We start from the raw sequence: 18875 nt of genomic DNA, 5'->3' as shown, positions 1-18875 counted from the left end.
CTTAATATAGTTCCAGCTTTGCTTCTGGTGAGCTTAAAGGAGAAAATTCCTTTAAAACAAGAACACATTCGTAAGAACAAAATGTATCTCTCTGTAGCTGAGTATCTGTGTCTGGGTGATAGCATACTTCTGAAAAAATATCTCCAAAGAGAAATATCTTTAGGCCTTACATGACAGTCCTTTTTCTAAGTTATATGGAAAGGTTCTGTTTTAACAGTAGCATGTTTTAAGGATGCCCCAAATATCAGTTTCAGTATATTGCCCTGAATAAGCACACTGGAGATCTAGGTAGTTACCTCTCTGGATCATCAGTCATTGTGCTGCTGCAGGAGGGCAGTGCTTGGCCCTTGTGCAGCAGGACCCTTACAATTGTGCCAGCCTCTGGTGGAGTCTTTGGAAGAAGGAGACCATTAAAGAATGTGTTTGGATTGCTGGTGCTGGCCCAATGGCCACACTGTAGTTCTTGCAGCTCCTTAGCAAGCTTCTGGAGGCCAACAGAGTCCTGAATAGTCCTAGTTAGAAGGACATCATGTACTTTCACAGGTTAAAAAAAATAATGTGCAGCATCAGTTGGAACAGTTGATGCGACCACTTTTGAATACTCAAATGTAGGTAATGAAGCATTTCCTATGGTCTGCATCAGCGCAGAGATTCCTGTTACAATTGTTTTATGCCTAATTCAGAATGGCATATAAGTAATAGAAGGAGGAAGGTATCAGAACTCCGGGATAACCTATTATTTTGAGACCCTGGGTGCAGTGGCTGTGTTTTTTATTCCACCTTGTCACGAATGCGTGATTTAGATTTCTTAAAGAAGCCTTGTGAAAGGTGTTAGCAAAAGCATTTTGAATATGGTGTTGTGAAAGTGTGATTTAACAAGGTTCAATGTCAACGTTCACATTACTCTGCAGCAGAGTTGTTTGAACAGTGATTCAAAACTACAAAGGCATAAGTAAAGCTACCAGGGCACAAGTCAAAGTTATCATACTAAAAGGTTACGCATAATATCACTTGCTTACCACGGATCTGCTATTGTAAAGGGTCTCAGCCTTGAGAGGCTCAAGGGAAGATCACAGCCAGGCTGTATAGCTGGGAGAGCTCAAAGAAAACTCACTTCATCTGTCATAGACAGGGAACACAGTTCCATGTATAGGATATATATGTTGGCTTTTAGTGAAATTACATGTAGTGGGAGAGGTATTTGTGAGTTTTCTTGTACCCACCGCCTTCTTTGTTCCTTGATAAATGGGTCTTGGAAAAGCCACCTGCTGTTCATGCGTGAGTCACCTGATCAGTGTTCCAAGGTCACCAGTGCTCCTTTGTGGGTTTTCCGAGAACACATGGGAGCTAGCAGAGTTCTTGGCCAAGCTATGGCCCCGGCCATGGCCTCCACTGGAGCCTGTACCAAGCTGCTGGTGGTTTGGTCGTGTGGCTGAGTGCACCCATCACACACCCCTTAACTGTGCTGGAGTCTGCATGGAGCCCAAGGGTTTGCATCCAGAATTTAGCAAAAGTGCAAAAAGTTGTTATGCAGCCTGAAAGAAGTATTGGAAGAAAGGTAATAAGCTGATTCAGGTGGTGTTTAGTGTGTCTTGCAGTTTGCTGTCCCAGAGATGTAGTGTGTAATTTGGGCTTTCACAGTATCTTTCATGAATGATGATGCATTGAGCCCCGACTGTTAAGACGTAGGACATGTCTAAAGGGAAAAGATGATCTCCTCAAAGCTACAGGAACAGAAGTGACCATCAAAAATGAAGAGAAATCTCTAATGGCTCTTGTGGAGGATGGCAAATGAAGCTCCAAGTGGTGCGTTGCTTAAAGAGGAGGAGAATGTTGGTGCTTTTGCAGTACTAGAAGGTGTACAGAGGCCTGATGAGCAAGAAGTTTTCAGAGGTTGAGAAATCATTCCTGTGGCCCACTTATCCTACTACATTTGCTTGAATTTTCTTTTTTCCTTGGCTTAAAAGTAGAGAATAAGATAATCATGTTTGTGTTGCCCAATTGTATAATTAGTCAAATTTGGTATGATGTCTAATAAATAGAAAAGTTATTTAAGGAGTATGTTCTAGAAGTGAAAAACAGTTATTTTCATAATATTTCTAACATTTTCTTAAGTTGTAGACGCTGCTTAATAATGATTTTTCATCTTTAAACAAAAATATACTTTAAAGGTAATTAGTGCTAAAGACTGTTTTGAATTAAGGTTTTTTACTGGCATTTGCATTAGATGAAATTGCGTATGTGCAATGATTGGAAAAAAGTGGATTTAAACAGTGCTTCGGTAAATTACAATTGTTATTGAGGTTTTTTAAATACATGTTATCTCACCTTTGAATGAGTTGAACTTTATCCATCAGAAACTGAAGGTGTGGTTCAGTCCAGAAGTATTTACGAGGACACTGAATAACACGAATTGAAAAGTTCCTCAAACTGGATATTAATGGCCCATTGGAACCTGTATTTGAATGATCTGTTTTCTCCAGAATGCATTTTAATTGTTAATAGAGCATTCCTTTTTAGTGTTTGATACTTTGTTAGCAGCGGGTAACATGGACAGTTGATGCTGATTTGTGGATTCAATAAACTAGTAATGATACTAGACATTCAACTGTTGACTGTCAACAGTATCAATCCAGGATGTCTTTGAGGAAGTCTGAAAAATGTTTGTAGTAACAAGAAATGCTTCATTAAAAAGTTTGACTCTTTCAGATTATTTCTGAATAATGTCTGGATTTCCAAAAGATGGTGGCTGATCTGCCAAATCTAGTTCCATGCAGAATTAATGCTTCATTAAAAAGTTTGACTCTTTCAGATTATTTCTGAATAATGTCTGGATTTCCAAAAGATGGTGGCTGATCTGCCAAATCTAGTTCCATGCAGAATTAAATTTTCGTTCCCACAGTAACTTTTTCTGATGTTTTATATTTTGCACTCAAACCTCTTAATGTTTTCATCTCCAGTTCCCCCCTAGTGTTGACAGACTTGAGATAACATTTTACATTGTAAGTTTTTGAATAATTATTTAATTAGAACTAAGTCTAATGATCAGTTGAAATACAGGAATGAAGGCAGTACAAACCAGAGATTTAGTGAATGTACTTAATTAGCATTTTGCTTTAAAGATAAATATCAATAAAAATATTTTCCCTCATGGGTATGACTGTGCTGCTCGTATAATCTTTGAAAGCTCTGAAACCAAGCAGATGAATCTCAGAAGTCTAACTGAAGCAAATAATTTTACATTCAACATGAATGCACCATATGTCTTTCAGGAACAGGATTAATGAGACACTTAATAGCTTTTTAATGCTATCTTAGTGTTTTAAATTTGTGACACATTTGATACAATCCTAATAGAATTTCTATTCTCTTACGGTTTTCTGTTGCAAATAAATCCTTGACTATGAAATAGTTTTACTAAAATGTTATTATTGCTTTTTAATTACCTTAAATGCAAGTACTTCATTTTAGAGATGATGTTACTTTTTTTTCCCCCCTCAGGAAAAAAATGGTAAATTTCCACTCAAATAGGAGTAATACTGCAAGAACTTTAGGTCCAGTGGATTCCTTTGCAGAGCAAACCATGTTTTTCGTACCCTGTCACTCACACCTTGAGTTTATATCTTGAGTAATTTCCTTCTGTATCCATTGTATCTTGAGAAATAATTACCTTAGAATAATTTTTGAAAATTTAATAAAAATACAGTTTGTGACCCAAAACACATCAGAAGGGAATATTTTAGAGTCAAGGGCACATGCATATTGTACTTTCTTTTTGCACATACCTGTTACTTTGTCCAACGTGTGCATGCCATTATTTTGTGATTGTTATGTGCACCAAGTGTTGCAGTAGTGCTTCCTTTCCATGGTTAAATGGTTAAAACAATGGAATGGGTCTTTCATGGAAAAAATTCTCTTGGAAAATCAACTTAAGAATCACTAATAAGTTTTGAATTAGTATGGCTTATAAATCAAGGAAACTGCTTGCAGCTTTACAGCCCTTTCATTCAGGATTAATCCTGTCGAATAACAACACAGACGGAAAGTAATGCAAGGTGAATGATATGCTGATGTTCTCACAGTGTGTATTTTGCAGGTTTGGAGTTGGGGTTTTTTGGTTTTGGAAGTATTTTTTGGTTTTTGGGGGGGTTTGAGGGTTTTTTCTGGTGGTTTTTGGTGGGGTGGATTTTTCGTGGGTTTTTTTGTTTGGTTTCGTTTGGGTTTTTTTTTTTTTGTTTTCACAAGACTGGTCCAGTTATAATAGCAATACATCAGTTTGTGTAATCTTGCATGAATATGAGATTTTGGGTGGGAAGTGTCTATAAATATTCTTAATTTCTCACTGTCTTCTGCATCTGCTTTCTCTTGTTGATAGGCAGGCTAATGTGATGGGAGATTAAATATTTTGATGAACAGTACAAAGTAGCTGAAATAAGTTTGAAGTAATTTTTTTTACCAGTGAAGCTGTTAGAGGAATGAATAATTTGTAATTACAGACTGTTAAAAGAAGGCAAGACTTAATATCCTTGTACCTGTTTGTGTGAATAAGTTTTATTGCTGAATGGAATTTCTGACTATTAGTTGTTTTGAAATGAGATTCAATATTTGTGTAGCCTTTTGAGGAAATTAATGTAAGCAGTAATTGACAGTAACTACATCAGGTCCCATTATGGGTAAGAATTTAACCTTATATGCTCATGTTTACATGAAAGAAAATGTATTGTAGTACAGATAGAGCATAACGTGATTAGCATATATTGGTGATGGAGTTTTTTTTAAAATAATCTCTTTGGGCAAATACTTTTGGGTTTAATCTGCAGCATTCCTGTGCAATATTGATTAGGATATCTGTTGAAAAATACATTTTATAAGTAACAGCATTTTAAAATATGCTGCAAGAGAATGTGCATTGACACATTTTAGAATTAATTTTCCTTTATCTGTTTGCATCTGTGTACTCCTCTGCTCAGCTTTTCAGCTCCTCTCTTACTCCCCTTTTCTGTATTTTGAAAGTGAAGCTCAGTAGATTGATTTAGGTTGGTTGTTAGGTACACCATCTTCTAACATGACCTGGAGTCAGAGCTCTGCTGTGCTATCATTTTCATTCACAAAATCATACATGATTTCATAGCCCTTGGTGACTGTAATGACTGTCTGAAAATGCATGCTTAATTCCCAGTTCATACATCTGATTGGAGAGAGCAGACAGGCAGAAAGGTGATGGTTCTGTTTCAGCTTTGTGGTTTCTCATGTGTTCCTTGCATTTCAGCTGTGCTTGGGATGTTGGTGTGGCACCCAAGCAGCTGAACCATGCAGAGTGGGGGGCCTTGATTCATCTCCCTCTCCTGCAGAATCCAGGTGGTTCTCCCTGGGTTATCCTTCCAGTGGCATGATGTAGTTTAATCCCTGCCCAAGGCACACGTCCATGGTTTACACAGGTGATTGTGCTGCATTGTCAGCTTTTTGTTCGTTGCATCTTGTAGAGAAACAGTTTCATGAGACTTGGTACTATAAATGAGCTACGTGCAGGCCACATACAGTGTCTGGGAAAGTTGACCTTGCCAAGGCCCTTCTAAAAGAGATGAAAACAACTGTTCTCGAACACTGAAAAGTTTTTACAGAATGTGGGGCTGATTTAATTGGTTTGTTGTTTTAATTTGATTTGTCGTATCTTAGAGGATGAGTAGGTGGGAGGGGCATTTTTATGTTGATCATTGCTGATTTTACATGGAGAATCCCATACTGTATCTCCAGTATTGTATCTACGGCAGTAGAAAGAGCTCTCTGTCTTTGAGTCTATCTTCTCAATTGTTAATATTGATTGTGGTGTTTCTTTAGTTTTTGGGGGTATTTTGGTTGGTGGTGGTTTTTTTTCCTTTTTTCTTCCTGGATTTCTGTCTCATTGTGGGTAAATTTTAAATTAGCTGCTGTTAATCCAAGGTTCATCTAGTCTAGCTATTCTAAATTTATGCATAAATACTTGTAAAAAAAACCACAACAAACATAAAAAACTGTACAACTTTCTCATATAAAGCCATCTTGTGTAGGAGCAAAGTACTGTCTTGTATTCCCTTACACAGGGATTGTTTTGTATTTGGGTCCGTGCCTAACTGGTTTTGTTTCTTTTTTTTTCCTCTCTTCTTTTACTTTAAAAGGTTTTTCTCAAGAGCGACCGAGTTGCAAGAATGGTCCACAGTGGAGGATGTTCTGCAAGTGACTTTAGAGATGTTTTTAAGAAAAACATAGAGAAGAGAGTCCGAAGTTTGCCGGAAATCGATGGATTAAGCAAAGAGACAGTGTTGAGCTCTTGGCTGGCCAAATACGATGCCATATACAGGGGAGAAGAGGACTTGTGCAAACAGCCAAATAGAATGGCCTTAAGTGCTGTATCAGAGCTGATTCTGAGCAAGGAACAGCTTTATGAGATGTTTCAACAGATTCTAGGGATCAAAAAATTGGAACACCAGTTGATTTATAATGCCTGCCAAGTAAGTATTGGTGTCATTTGCTTTTGTTGTGTCCAGAATATCTCCCCTCTGCCAGCTGGTCCAGTGCTTCCTCTCTGTGTGCGGAATCATTCAATTATAGGTACAGTCCAAGGAGATGAGACTGCTCAGCAAGGAATCTTTGCATGATCTGATTGCTGCTGAGCACTGGGATAAAGGGTGTGCAGAGAATGTGGTGCTTATGCTACAGGGGTCTCCTTTTACAGTGTCACAGCTCACATGATTTGAGTGATTCTGAGGAATGTGCCATGGTCTGTCCATCTGCATATCCTTTGATAAATTGGATATGCATGCACATACATTTCTAAGCCTGTGTGTGTTAATCTTTAAAAGAAATTTGCTGCCATAAATAGATGACAGGTGATTCAGGCTCCTGTTGGACATCCAGTGTCTAGAGGGTTTGCGTGTTAGAGCTAAATGTGCTTCTATTTAAGCATCCTCTACAAAGCTAATTTTCACATTTCTGCATTGTTGTTTTGTTGGATAATGATTTTTCTTGTAAATTACTGAGGCCAAGACAGTCCATTCAACAGTCATATTTAGATTTATGTGTATAATCTCTATCTAATCAGTAATATATTTGGTATGTAAAAGTATTTTATTAACCAGTGATCATAGTGATGGAAGTGTAAATTAGCATTTACTTAAGGAGGAAAAACCTGAAGAAAAAGAAGGTATTTTTGCTAGTCTCACAACCAAACAGCATAGATGAAGCATTTAAACTGAGATCAGACAGCTTCTCACACTGTCTATGAAATATTCAACCAGATTACAGCTAAAATGTTTTTCATATATTATGCTGAAGGCGGGTTTGTAGTTATAGACCATCTTAATATAGGAACAAATTATATGTGTTAGTGTAGCATAAAATCATGTATCTGTTCTATGATCGAAACATCTGCAGTATGTAACACTTCTGCTGCCTCAAATTATGAGCAGTGTTTTGAATTAAAAGAAATAGAAAGTATTCCTTCTTTTTTTTTCCTATTGGTCCCTTCTTTTTTGCATTTGCCTCTAAATTTTCAGGTAAATCACTAAACCTCTGGGATATGTGAGTTGGTAATAAAATGAAGAAGCATTGAAATCTAGGGGAATAATTCTGCTTAATTTTGGGAGGGTTTTATATACAATAGAACGTAGAGGCATGGGAGGCAGTTTGGATAAGTCCTCCAGAGGTCATTCAGTCCAGCTTTCTGCTCAGAACAGGGTGAGCCATGAGGACAGACTGGGTTACTGAGGGCTTTACCAGGCAGGTCTTAAAGCTTCGAAGAATGGGGATGGATTGTGCAAACCTTATGGGCAACCTTTTCCATCATCTGAAAATGTGAAAAAAACCCACTATTTTTTGCCAAGTAGATAACTTGTTACTTATCATAGAAACTCAGTATGGATTCCTCTCTCCTCTAAAGTCTGGGGATTGCTGAGTCTTGCTTTTTACATTACGGTGGGTGGTCAAAATCTGCTGTTAGTCTGCACTGGGCTAGAGGAACACAAAAAAGTGTGACCTGCACAACTTTGAACAATTAAACAAGAAAATTGTTCCCTTAGTCTAGTAGTGGTTTTGATGATACATCCACTAGGTTATTGTATCTGTGTACTTGAAGGCCTCTTTGTTTTGGTTCATATGTGTATAAAATGTGATGGACCAAAACTGTTTGGCAAATATCAATAATTTTCTGTATAATTCTTGGTCCATAACCCATAGAGAGACTGAAACATCCCAGTGGCTAATTTCTGTCTTCTAACATGGTAGAATTGTGAGCGTGGAATGGTTGTCTTTTCTGAGTTTTTTACTTGCAAATTAAAGAAAATAATTTGTTGTGGGTAAGAAGGGAGAAAGATTGACCACCCTGACATGTGCAAAGATGACTCAATGGGATTAAGAGAAGGCATTTCTCTTGCTCTTCCTGCTTTTAAGGTCTGAAATCTGTAAAGTCTCCCGTGCAGGTCTCTGAAGTACACAGTGTTTACCCTGGATTTGTGTGAGTATTGGAGGATGGGAAGCAATGAAAATCTACTTCTTTGGGAGCAGATATATGAGCACTTATGTACCTAAAGCTGGAAAGAATGGAGAGGGAAAGGCTTCAAGACTATACCCTTGTTTGGGGTTCTAGCTTTCTGCAGATTTTAGTTTTCTGAGGCAAGGATGAGGTTACTTTGCTAAAGCAAAATCTTCCATTATGTACTCCAACAGAGTTGCTACCAACAACATTTTTCATATCCTGTTCCTGTGGTCCAGTCAAGCACATAATAGACCAAAGTTATGAGGAGAAGTCTGTTGCAAAGAAAAAGACAACAGTCATACCTAACCTTGCCAAGAAGTGCAGCGTAGACAGCAACCAGTCTCTGATAATGTAATACCTTTTCTCCTTTAAGGGTGAAATCCCTTATTTCTCTTTATAGTTTTAATAATACTTTAGTTTAGGCTGTATCTTATTCCTTTCTTTTGACAGTGTATTTATAGAAGTTGAGATGAAGTTAGGCTGTTTTCAGTCAGACCAGCAGTTTTCATTCTGCCCTAGAAGCCTCTATCTGTCTTTGTATGGAAATGCTCACTTTCATTTCCCTTTGCTGCTGCTGTTTAGAATACTAGAGACATGCAGATAATGATAATCAATAGTGTCTGGGAGCAGTGAGATAAGTCCAAGCCCAAATAGATGTTAAAATTGTATTTTTGATAGAGGTTTGATTAGTTTGGCTTCTAGCCTGTGCTTCTAGCAGAGAATCAGATATATGAAATTCTCTATATTTTCCAGCTCTGAGAAACAGCTGCCCTTTAAAGCAAATCTGTATAGTTATAATTTGTGCAGAAAACTCTTTTTTCTTTCCCCTATTTTTTTTATGCCTTCCAGCCATTTGGAAATAGGAAACAGAAAAATGTCTTACAATGTTGATGATAAGAGTAAATTATCCTGCTCCTACAGGGTTGCTAAGCAGACAAGGGTGCTCTGTATAACCGTAGGAGGTATTGTCTGCCAGCCTCCTCCTTGTGACTTCCTCAGCATTTAGAACTTTTTATTGGATTTCTGTGGCTTCTGCTCCCCAGCCTGATCTAAATGGAGCATTCCCTTCAACTCCTGGACCATTGGTATCTTGGTGTCTCAGCCTAGCAGGCTGTTGTCGCAGACATCTTGTATGAAAAATCCTTTCCTTAGGATTTTTCCTCCTGAGAAGCTGAGAGGCTTCAGAAACAAAATGTAAACATTGATTATCAGCTGCTGTGGAATGCAACAGGTGGATCTGTGATCGGCTCATGTTGGATGTTTGTAATTAATGACCAATGGCAGCCCAGCTGGCTCAGACAGAGAGCTGAGCCACAAACCTTTGTTGTCATTCTTTGCTATTCTATTCTCAGCTAGCCTTCTGATGAAATCCTTTCTTCTATCCTTTTAGTATACTTTTAATGTAGTGTATACCATAAAATAAGTCAAGCCTTCTGAAACATGGAGTCAGATCCTCATCTCTTCCCTCATCCTGGTACCCCTGTGAACACCGTCACAGACTGTTCTGCTGGGTGTGGGTTCCTGCCCATCCACGCTGGCTTAGGTTCTCCATCCCTCGTGTGATAGCAGTGAGCACCAATGTTCATTCAACTAGCAAAAAACCTAATCAGAAATAAAGTGAATAATGATAGATCAACTCTCTGACACTGTCTAGCAGAATTCACATAGCTATGAGAATTTTATGCTTTTTTTTTCAAAGAAGACCTTTTTTTTCACAATTTTGTAGCATACAATAAATGCCTGAGCTTGTACTTAGGGAGTGAACATTAACAAGATGTTTGCACGAGGATGTTGAAGATGTCCATGATCTTGTTTTCTACTTCACAATTTAGTGAATGACCAGCAACTGCTGTTAACCACCCACATCTCCTTGTGATTAAAAGGTTCAGTTTTGTAAATGTTAGGACTTTCACCTGATTTTTATTTACATTGTGTTGCCTCCAGCTGTGTTATATGATAAAGAAATGATTTCTAATTAGCTGGGACTTAATGAGCCCTTCACTTGCGTTTGAGATGCTTGGCCAAACTGTTTCAATTTCTTTGGTTTACTGAGATCAGACATGATACTTTTTTCCCTTTTTAAAAAAAATTTATTTATGCACTGATGTAGAAGATAATTTTGCAGTAAGTCAAACCGAAAGAAACTCAAACTGATTTGTGGTCATAGACCATTATTACACCACTTCATCAGAATCAGAATTTCTTTGTCAGGTAAATTGTAATTCCACACAGGAGTTTATTTTATTTTGAAAATGCCTTTATAGGGTTGCCTTTTTTTGTGTGATCTAAATTCTCTTCTTGGGTGCCCAGAGGAGAGAACAATACTGTTCATAATAAACAAATGCAAATCGCATTCTATTTTCTAACAAGCAATAAATAACTTTCAGTATAATGTAACAGTTTTTAAGAAGAAGTATTTGCTAAGTGTTTTAGTCTTGACAATCAGCCACAAACTAGTGGTAATCTTTGGTAATCAACCACAAACTAGGTCTTTTGGAAATAGCTTTAGATGGTGCTTTGCTACAAGATACAATTATCTGCTTAAAATCCTTGTATTGTGTCTGATTTTTAATTATGTTTAGCTTTTGCAAGATACTACTTTTTGTATGTGTCTAATATTGAGAACAATGGATTATATTGTCCCTTCCATAATAAATATTTTTAATTCTAAGAGTAGATTCTGTCAAGAATTTCTTCTGACTGAAGTCTGCTTATGGTGCTACAATTGCAGTCTTTCACCCAGCACTTTTCTGAAGTCCAGTTAATTATGTAGTTTTGGAAATAAGTCAGATTAAGGGCAATTTAATTTGCAGCAAGGACTTTGTGACTTTTGCATGTGTTTAGTTCTGATCCTTTCCTGGGTAAAATGATGGGAAATAGTAGAGTTATTTCACAGATTATAGAATTTCTCATGCTTCTGGATATTTTCTGTAGAAACTTTTGTACCCTTTATAAGTTTTGAGGACAAGTGTGAGTTTATGAAGCACAAAGAAGAATGATATCTTTGTACAGAAATTTTCAGTGTAGTGTTGGTTTTCTTCTTCTTGGAGTAATTAAACAAGTACTAAGATTCAGTTTAGATTTTAGACCAAAATTTAAACTGATTTGTCAATTCTTTAAGTTGAGACCTGGCACAGGAAAAACAGATTGCTTTGGGCTGTATATATTCTAGAGCACATAAACATATATATCTGCAGGTTTTTTAGTCACAAGAAAAGGCACATCTGTGAAATCATATAACAGACCAGGGCTTCTTTTAAGCCACTGTATTTTTGATGGTCACCAGTGATTGCCATTCCTTACTTCATGCACAATTTTACCTTGCACAACAAAGCAACCTGTGAAGAATATTAGCAAGGTCCATTGCTATATTTTCAAGGTAACATCAGGTGTTAGCTAAGACATCCACTGATGTCTTAAACTTCCCATAGAGCTCAAAACGTCCTTTTACCTTGCCCAAGATATTCCTATTTTCCTTTAATAAAAAAAATCCCACACCACAGTCTTGTTCTCATCATGTGCTTTATACAGGAGATCTGCTGCTTTCAGGCCTTACCTGCTAAGAGTTTACTGCTGGGTAGCTGATGCACAGCCCCAGCATGGGGCAGGGTTTTTCGCTCTCTAGATAAAAGACATTTTTGCAGACAGTGCAGAGTGGATGCAGACAGGGCAGGAGTGAGGGTCGAAGCTGTCAGGGCTCTCAGGGGGCAGAAAGGACTTCAGTGGTATGAGAGATGTCTGGGGAGAAGAAAAGCAGTGATTTTGTGGGACTGTGGGAGGCTGGTGTAGAGTTATAGTTAGTATTCAATTGTTGACTGGATTTTTGTGAGTCTAGAAAGTTTCTTCACATTGTCATGGGATCATAGTGATGTCCTTCCTTACAGAACAGGTTAGTAATTTAAAATTGTCCCATGTGTCTGTCAACCTGCAAACGGTTTCATGCCTTTTATAGCAGAAAAATTCAAATAACCACACTTTGGGTTTATTCACACATGCTTTTAGTTTCTAGTACCTGTAAATATATCTTAGAATATATCCAGAATATATCTTCCTTCATGGTGTCTTCCCAAAAAATAAAAATTTGCTTTCTGATTGATTTTACCCTCTTCTGGGGAAGAAAGATGAGCCACTGTCTATTCTTGAGCAGAATAATTCAAACCAAGTATTTCAATGAAGAAATAAATTGTAATTTCCTACAGGATTTTGGATGAGATGTAATTATTGATTACATGCATATAGGATTTTAATATGAAATTATTTAATATTAAATTATTACAGTAATTAAATTTTCTTAATGATGGTTTTCATTGGTATTTTACCTCAATTCAAAAGGTTTTGAAAGGTCTCACTCAAGACAAAAAATTTCAGTGCTTGGGAAATAGTGCTGCAACCTCAAGTCTTCCTCCCAAGATTATTCCTGTAATCCTCTTGTGAGAAGTTCAGAGCTAAAATGAATAGTGTTTGTGAGGCCAGTTTAGATTTTCAACTTAATAGCACGAGTTCTGAAGAAAAAGGAAGTCTTGTGACCCCAGGTGCTTCAGTTCTGTTAGCATGCAGTGATGGTATTTAAATAGGCTGGAGAGAGTGTTTTAGCTTCTGTAAACAAATGTTTTTTTCTATAATGGCAGAGTTTACTTTGGGAAAAAAGTCTCTGATTGGCCCAAAGGTTGTTGATTTGTTCTCATTTACTCTAATGAGAGAAGAGTGATGGAAAGAATATTAAAACATCCTCAGAAAGCAAGTTACCTTTTTACCATGCTTAAGTATCTGACTCTGAACAATGTTTAGAAGCCATGCAAGCTACATCATTAAATACTTTGAATTATTTTTGTTTGTAGCTAAAGCAATACTGAGAAAACACCAGGGAGAAATGGTATGTTGGCAGCATTAATACATTTTTCAGTACTTGAGGTATTGCAGTATCCTTATGCAGCTATTGCACAAGGAAAATTGGCTTTGACATACACATTTAAAAGAAAAACAAGTGGATCTTCTGAAAGCCATAAAACTATTCAAAGCTTTATCCAGTATAAGCATTAAGAAAAAACTCTGAAGGATAATTTTGCACTTTTAATTTTAAGATGAAATTTACATGTGGATTTTTCTATCATAGAGTTCTTTATGCATATGTGGCTTCTGTTTTGCATCTGTGTGAGGGGTTTGGACATTTAGGGTCTCTAGTAGACTATCAACACTCATACACTGGTGGATTTACTAGTTGGCATCCTGGTAGGCCTGTTCTGTGCATCACCTCTGTTGCCATGAGAGGCCTGACTGGGATCAGCAGAGAGAAGCTGAGAATCCGTCACCCATCTACCCTGCTCAGTCTTATGCCTCCTCTGAGGATGGAAATCATGGGCACTGGGACTTTGGCTGCAGATCTTTCTTTCAAGCTGCTTTGTTTTCTAAGACTGCCTTTGGCATTCAGTGAGTGAAGGAACAGCAGTGGAATGGCTGTGTTAGCACAATGAAATAAGGAAGTTGTTCTGGGCTTTAGAAAGGGAGATCCTCTGAGCTTTTAATTTTACCTTGCCTGTGTTTCTTCCCCTAAATACTCTTTTGGAGCTTTAATGAAGTAATTAATGGTGTTTTGACAGTTGCTTGAGTTCTAGATCCAAGGGAGTTAAGCTTGCCTGAACACTCAAAGCCAAATATATCCAGCATTTAACTTGCACTTACATTAAAATCACCCATGCATTTGACTCATCATGTTTTATATTACCAGATAAGAATAAAATTTGTCTACTTTAGTATTAAGGAATAAAAATAAATCTTTTCTACCAAAGGTTGTTGTATTATTAATTTATTTTAAAATCTTTTTTAAAGAGAGATTCTGTGTCTTCAGGTAGGTGAATACAAAACAAATCATTTTTACAGCCACATTTCCAGACTGATGATTAAGTTTATGAATGTGTCTGACTGCTAGCTTATATGTGCATTTGAATGAATCCCTGTGAGCAAGCTGAGTAAGTTAATGACCCTTAGCATGAGTTAGTTACCTGTTCTTCTTATGGTAAATTAGTATTTTATATTTTGTCTTCATCAATTTGAAGTAAAAAAGTTTTGCTTAAACAATTGTTTCTCTGCAGCATTTTTCATCCTGAGGTGTCTTCAGCAGCCACTGTGAGGCTGCTCCTATGGAAAAGCCACAGGAGAAGAATGACCCTGTTTCTGTATCTCTCTGGCTCACTGGTAGTGAACTTTTTGTTCTGAAGCTCAGCTGCTTTTTTCCTCCATTTTTTTTGAGATTTTGAGGGAGAACGTCTTACCTCTTCCTTCTTCAGAAGAAGTTTCTTTACAAATAGATTCCAGGACAAGATCCTTAGGGGTTCCTGCACCCCAGTCACTCCAGAGGCAAAGATGCAGGTCGATGTGGAAACGAGCTGTCTCTTTCTCTCTATATACATATGTGTGTATATATATATATATATATATATTACAGATACATATTTTGGCTGTAAACTCATTATCAGGAAGAACTAGAAAAGGCTGCTCCGGGAGGTCCCATCTGGACACATTAGGTTTGACCCTGCCTTGGCAGGGAGGCTGGACTAGATGTTTTCCAGAGGTCCCCTCCCAACCCCTCCTGTCCTGTGATTCTGTGATATTTTAAATATAAATGTAATAGCACCTCCATAATACAGGATGGACTGCCCTGTGCAAGAATACTTGTTTATATAAAATGGCCGAGAAATCTACAGCTCTCTTTGAATGAGCAATAATTCATGGGTTTATTTTTTGTCCTCTAGCAGGGTGTTGCTGTGCCTGTCCTAAAAATGAGAGAGCTCTCAGGACACCTTTTCAGCTGTCTCCTCTGCTGAGGCTGTCCTGATCTCTAGGATCTAATCTCTCAATCTCTAAGCTTTCAGGCTGTCCATCCCATTTACCTTCTCACCTTGAAAGCAGATTGATTCTCACCATCACGCAGGGAGGTGCTGCTTGTCCTTTCATTTATTCACAGACTTTGTATTACAAGCCTCAAGGACAGTTGTTCAGATTCAGTCTGGTGTCTGTGCCAAAGCAGTCTGATTTGTGATTAGATGTTCATCATTTCCAACTTCTGAAATGTTTACAAGGATATGCCTGTTTCTCTCTCTAGGCCTTCTATACGTAGGTGAATTATCCTCATTTTAGTGTTGTATGCATTATATAAAAATTCTCAGGCCAACTAAAATAACCTTGGTCAGTAACATGACTAGATACTGAAAAAAAAAGTAACCCTCGGACTAAAAGTTTACAGCCTACTGAGAAAAAGTAAGAGAAGAGTAAAAATAGGATTCATCTCTATTTTTTCCTTATAGGAATCTGTTTCTTGAGATAATGAATAAATAAATTGACTTCCAGACATTTTACCTACAAACAGAAAAATTCTGTAATAATATTGAGGCTATATATTTAGGAGAAATGTCAACTTCTAGCTGATGTTAAAAGGACATATTGTATGGTAAGCACTCTGGGGCTATGGCAGGAGAAATATCCCTTGCAAATGATGTAAGGGAAGAGTCACTCCTGGTATCACCTTGGAATAAGCTGTCTTCCCAACCGGTCATGCAGTGCCAAGGTTTTTTTAATGGGAGAACAGTAAACTTCCTGTAAATGAGGGAAGATAGTACTGAACCATGCCTGAGAGAGCATCCAAGGTATACACAATTTCTGGAGAAGCTTTATTTTATTCTTAGGAGCACTGTGAACTCTGTAAACTCATGTTCCAGTCAATCTGGCACAGTCTTCTCACTGTACTGTGTCTTTTCTCAGGAGGCTGGAGACAGCAGAATCTTGCCTGAAACACCTATGCCTCCCTTGGGGAACTTTTCTGAGTGATATTCCATGTTAACCATACTGGAGTAACTACTTTGCCTTAAAGATGGATAGGAGCCTTTCTGTGAAAACTGGTGTTTTCACACGTTTGATGTTAGCAATGAAGCTCTCCCTGTCTCTCTGCAGCTGGTCTGGAAAACTGGCTCAGGACCTGGCTGCAGGAGTGGATGAGTTCTGTTGTGGAAGGAGTACGTGGTGGACACTTCAGGTTGTGGGGGTGGGATCCGAAGAAAGAGAAAGCAAAGTGTTCTTGGTTGAGTTCACCCTGTCCTGGACAAAGGCTCTCATCTGCTGGCCAAACCTTTATACTTGCTTCTAGCCTGCATCTGAGGGTACAAAGATTCCTGAGGCCCTTTTAGCCCTCAGCAGCTGCCCCTTAATCTGTGTGAGCACCGGTGACATGACCCTGACATCAAAGGTGACTGTGAGGGTCTGACAACAAAGATGGCCCAGGTGCCATCCAATGTGGCAAGAAAGCCAAGACATGATTGTGGGCAGGATTGCTAACCTAACATGGAGGATTTTAAACTGGATTTTTAGATGGATGAGCCCTAAACTGCTTTGTTTTGGGCCTCACTCCACAGATAAGAACCTTCACACATAGAAAAGTGAAATTCTCAGGGTGCAACACAAATCTGAAGTTTACCTTCTTATACATTGACCTCTGGATTAAATCTATTCTTCAGTCCTTACTCAACTGTTTGGGATTTTGTATTGTGTGGATAGGTATCTATACATCACACCACCACTGATCCCTAGAAATAGGTGGAAATACAGAACATTCTCCAGGTTATGCTATAAAATGGAACAGAAAAGGGGGGAAATTGAATTCCATTTCTGCTGTCATCTATGTTCTCCACACCATGTTTACAGAAAGTTGTCAGCTTGAAGTTTGTCTAATAAAGTCAACAATATTTAATTATTTGGAAAAAGTATTGACGTGACATTCAAGGTGCTTTTGCTTACTTATGCAATTCTCATTAACATTTATTGCCCTAATTGCATATATTCCCTTTGGTTTCAACACCCCAAAGAAATTCTTACCAGTGATTAGTAAGGCAAGAAAACATTTTGCATGATATTTTTGGAGAATGAGTAGGGTAAGCAGAAGGAGAGGGGATTTCCTTATGAAGCAAGGATGACTTCAGGAAAATAGAAAACACTGTGAGCCGCTTTAGGACATAAATATGCATATACCAACAAGGTTTGCATGCTAATCTTTCGGTTGTCTTGGATATGGTAATCTCTGTGCAGGTGGTGGGAGAGGAGGAGGGTGGAAGGCTTTTCCTAAGGAGGATCAGGACATGAGTCATAACTCATTTAAGGCCCATCACTTCCTCTGAGGGTGGGTGTGGGAGGGTATTCCCTAGGCAGAACCTGAAACTAAGTTGTATTTGAGGTGACAGCCAGTATCTATTTCAGCAGGGTCTGGGGGAAGGTGAGAGAGAGAATAAAAACACCCATTTCTTTGATCCTCTTACTCACCAGAGATTACCAGTGCAGCTGGGACTTCCACAGTATCCATGGTAGGCGTGCAGATAAGTGCTTAGCACTTTAAATAACTCTGGGGGCTTTTCCGTCTCTCCATTGATCACCTAGGGACCCTACATTCTGACTTAAAAGGTACTTTATTTAGATGGTTCAATAGAGTCTGTAAATAGATTTGAAGCTTTTTGCCCTGCCTAGGTGTAGGGAGAACACTCATACAAATAAGACGAAGATTTGAGTGAAAAAAAATTAATAAAAGTTAAGCTATTTTGTTTGTGGATATTCGTAATTTCTGTGGCAAAGTTGGGGTGGAAGGCATTTTCATAGTTACCAACAACTGAAAAATTTGACCTTTACAGTGTGGACGACAGCACTGTGATGAGTGTGAAAAGTCTATCTTAAAGGTATTCCTGAACTCCAGTAAGCAGATGTGAAAACCAAGATATAGTTAAATTAAAAATGTTTACAGTATGGCATATTACAGACTTATTCTTTAATTTCTGTTAATAAAAAAATGATGCTTTGCGTCCATGTCTTTGATTTATCTGAAGGATGTATTCTTAGTATTTATTGTGATGACTAAATCTGTAAATAGTAAGAGCTTGTCATTATTATCCTTCCTTCTGTCACAGCATAAAGTGTTTTCCTTGTATTTTTATCCTGTCTAGCAGTGGTGGCCAAACATTGTAGTTTCAACCAGTAAGAAGGGCAAACATGGGTTTGGTCAACTGCTCTGTTGCATTGCAAATGCCAAGAGAAAGAGAGGCAGAAAATTCAATTGTTTTCTGTGGCCCTTCTGACCTGTGCTGACATCTTTTTTCTCCTCTGTAATCCCTTACTGATTCAGTAATTTGAATCCTAATGTGATTCTAATCACATCTAATTGTGCAATTTAATATTTATGTTTGTTATATAAAAACAATGCTGCTCTAGACACCCAGTGGTCTGACTCCTCATCAGCCCATGACACTTTTTTCTGAATGACAAACTCTGTGGTAAATACCCAAGTCTAAGTAGCAGTCTTCTTATGGTACAGTCTTGATATTTTCAAAGGAGCTTT

At 37.9% G+C, this 18875-nt stretch overlaps 1 protein-coding gene across 5 annotated transcripts in view; it reads left to right on the top strand.

The window, feature by feature from the left end:
• Positions 1-18875, top strand: part of CADPS2 (calcium dependent secretion activator 2) — a 287443-nt gene that overhangs the window by 86961 nt on the left and 181607 nt on the right. For all 5 annotated transcript variants that reach the window (XM_074539967.1, XM_074539966.1, XM_074539969.1 and 2 more), the window contains exon 3: positions 6156-6488. In XM_074539967.1, coding sequence (XP_074396068.1) covers positions 6156-6488 — 333 coding nt within the window. The remainder of the gene's footprint in view (positions 1-6155; positions 6489-18875) is intronic.

Source organism: Zonotrichia albicollis, chromosome 4 (assembly GCF_047830755.1).
Source record: "Zonotrichia albicollis isolate bZonAlb1 chromosome 4, bZonAlb1.hap1, whole genome shotgun sequence".
In the NCBI taxonomy this organism is placed as follows: Eukaryota; Metazoa; Chordata; class Aves; order Passeriformes; family Passerellidae; genus Zonotrichia; species Zonotrichia albicollis.
This window is presented reverse-complemented; position numbering and strand designations above follow the sequence as displayed.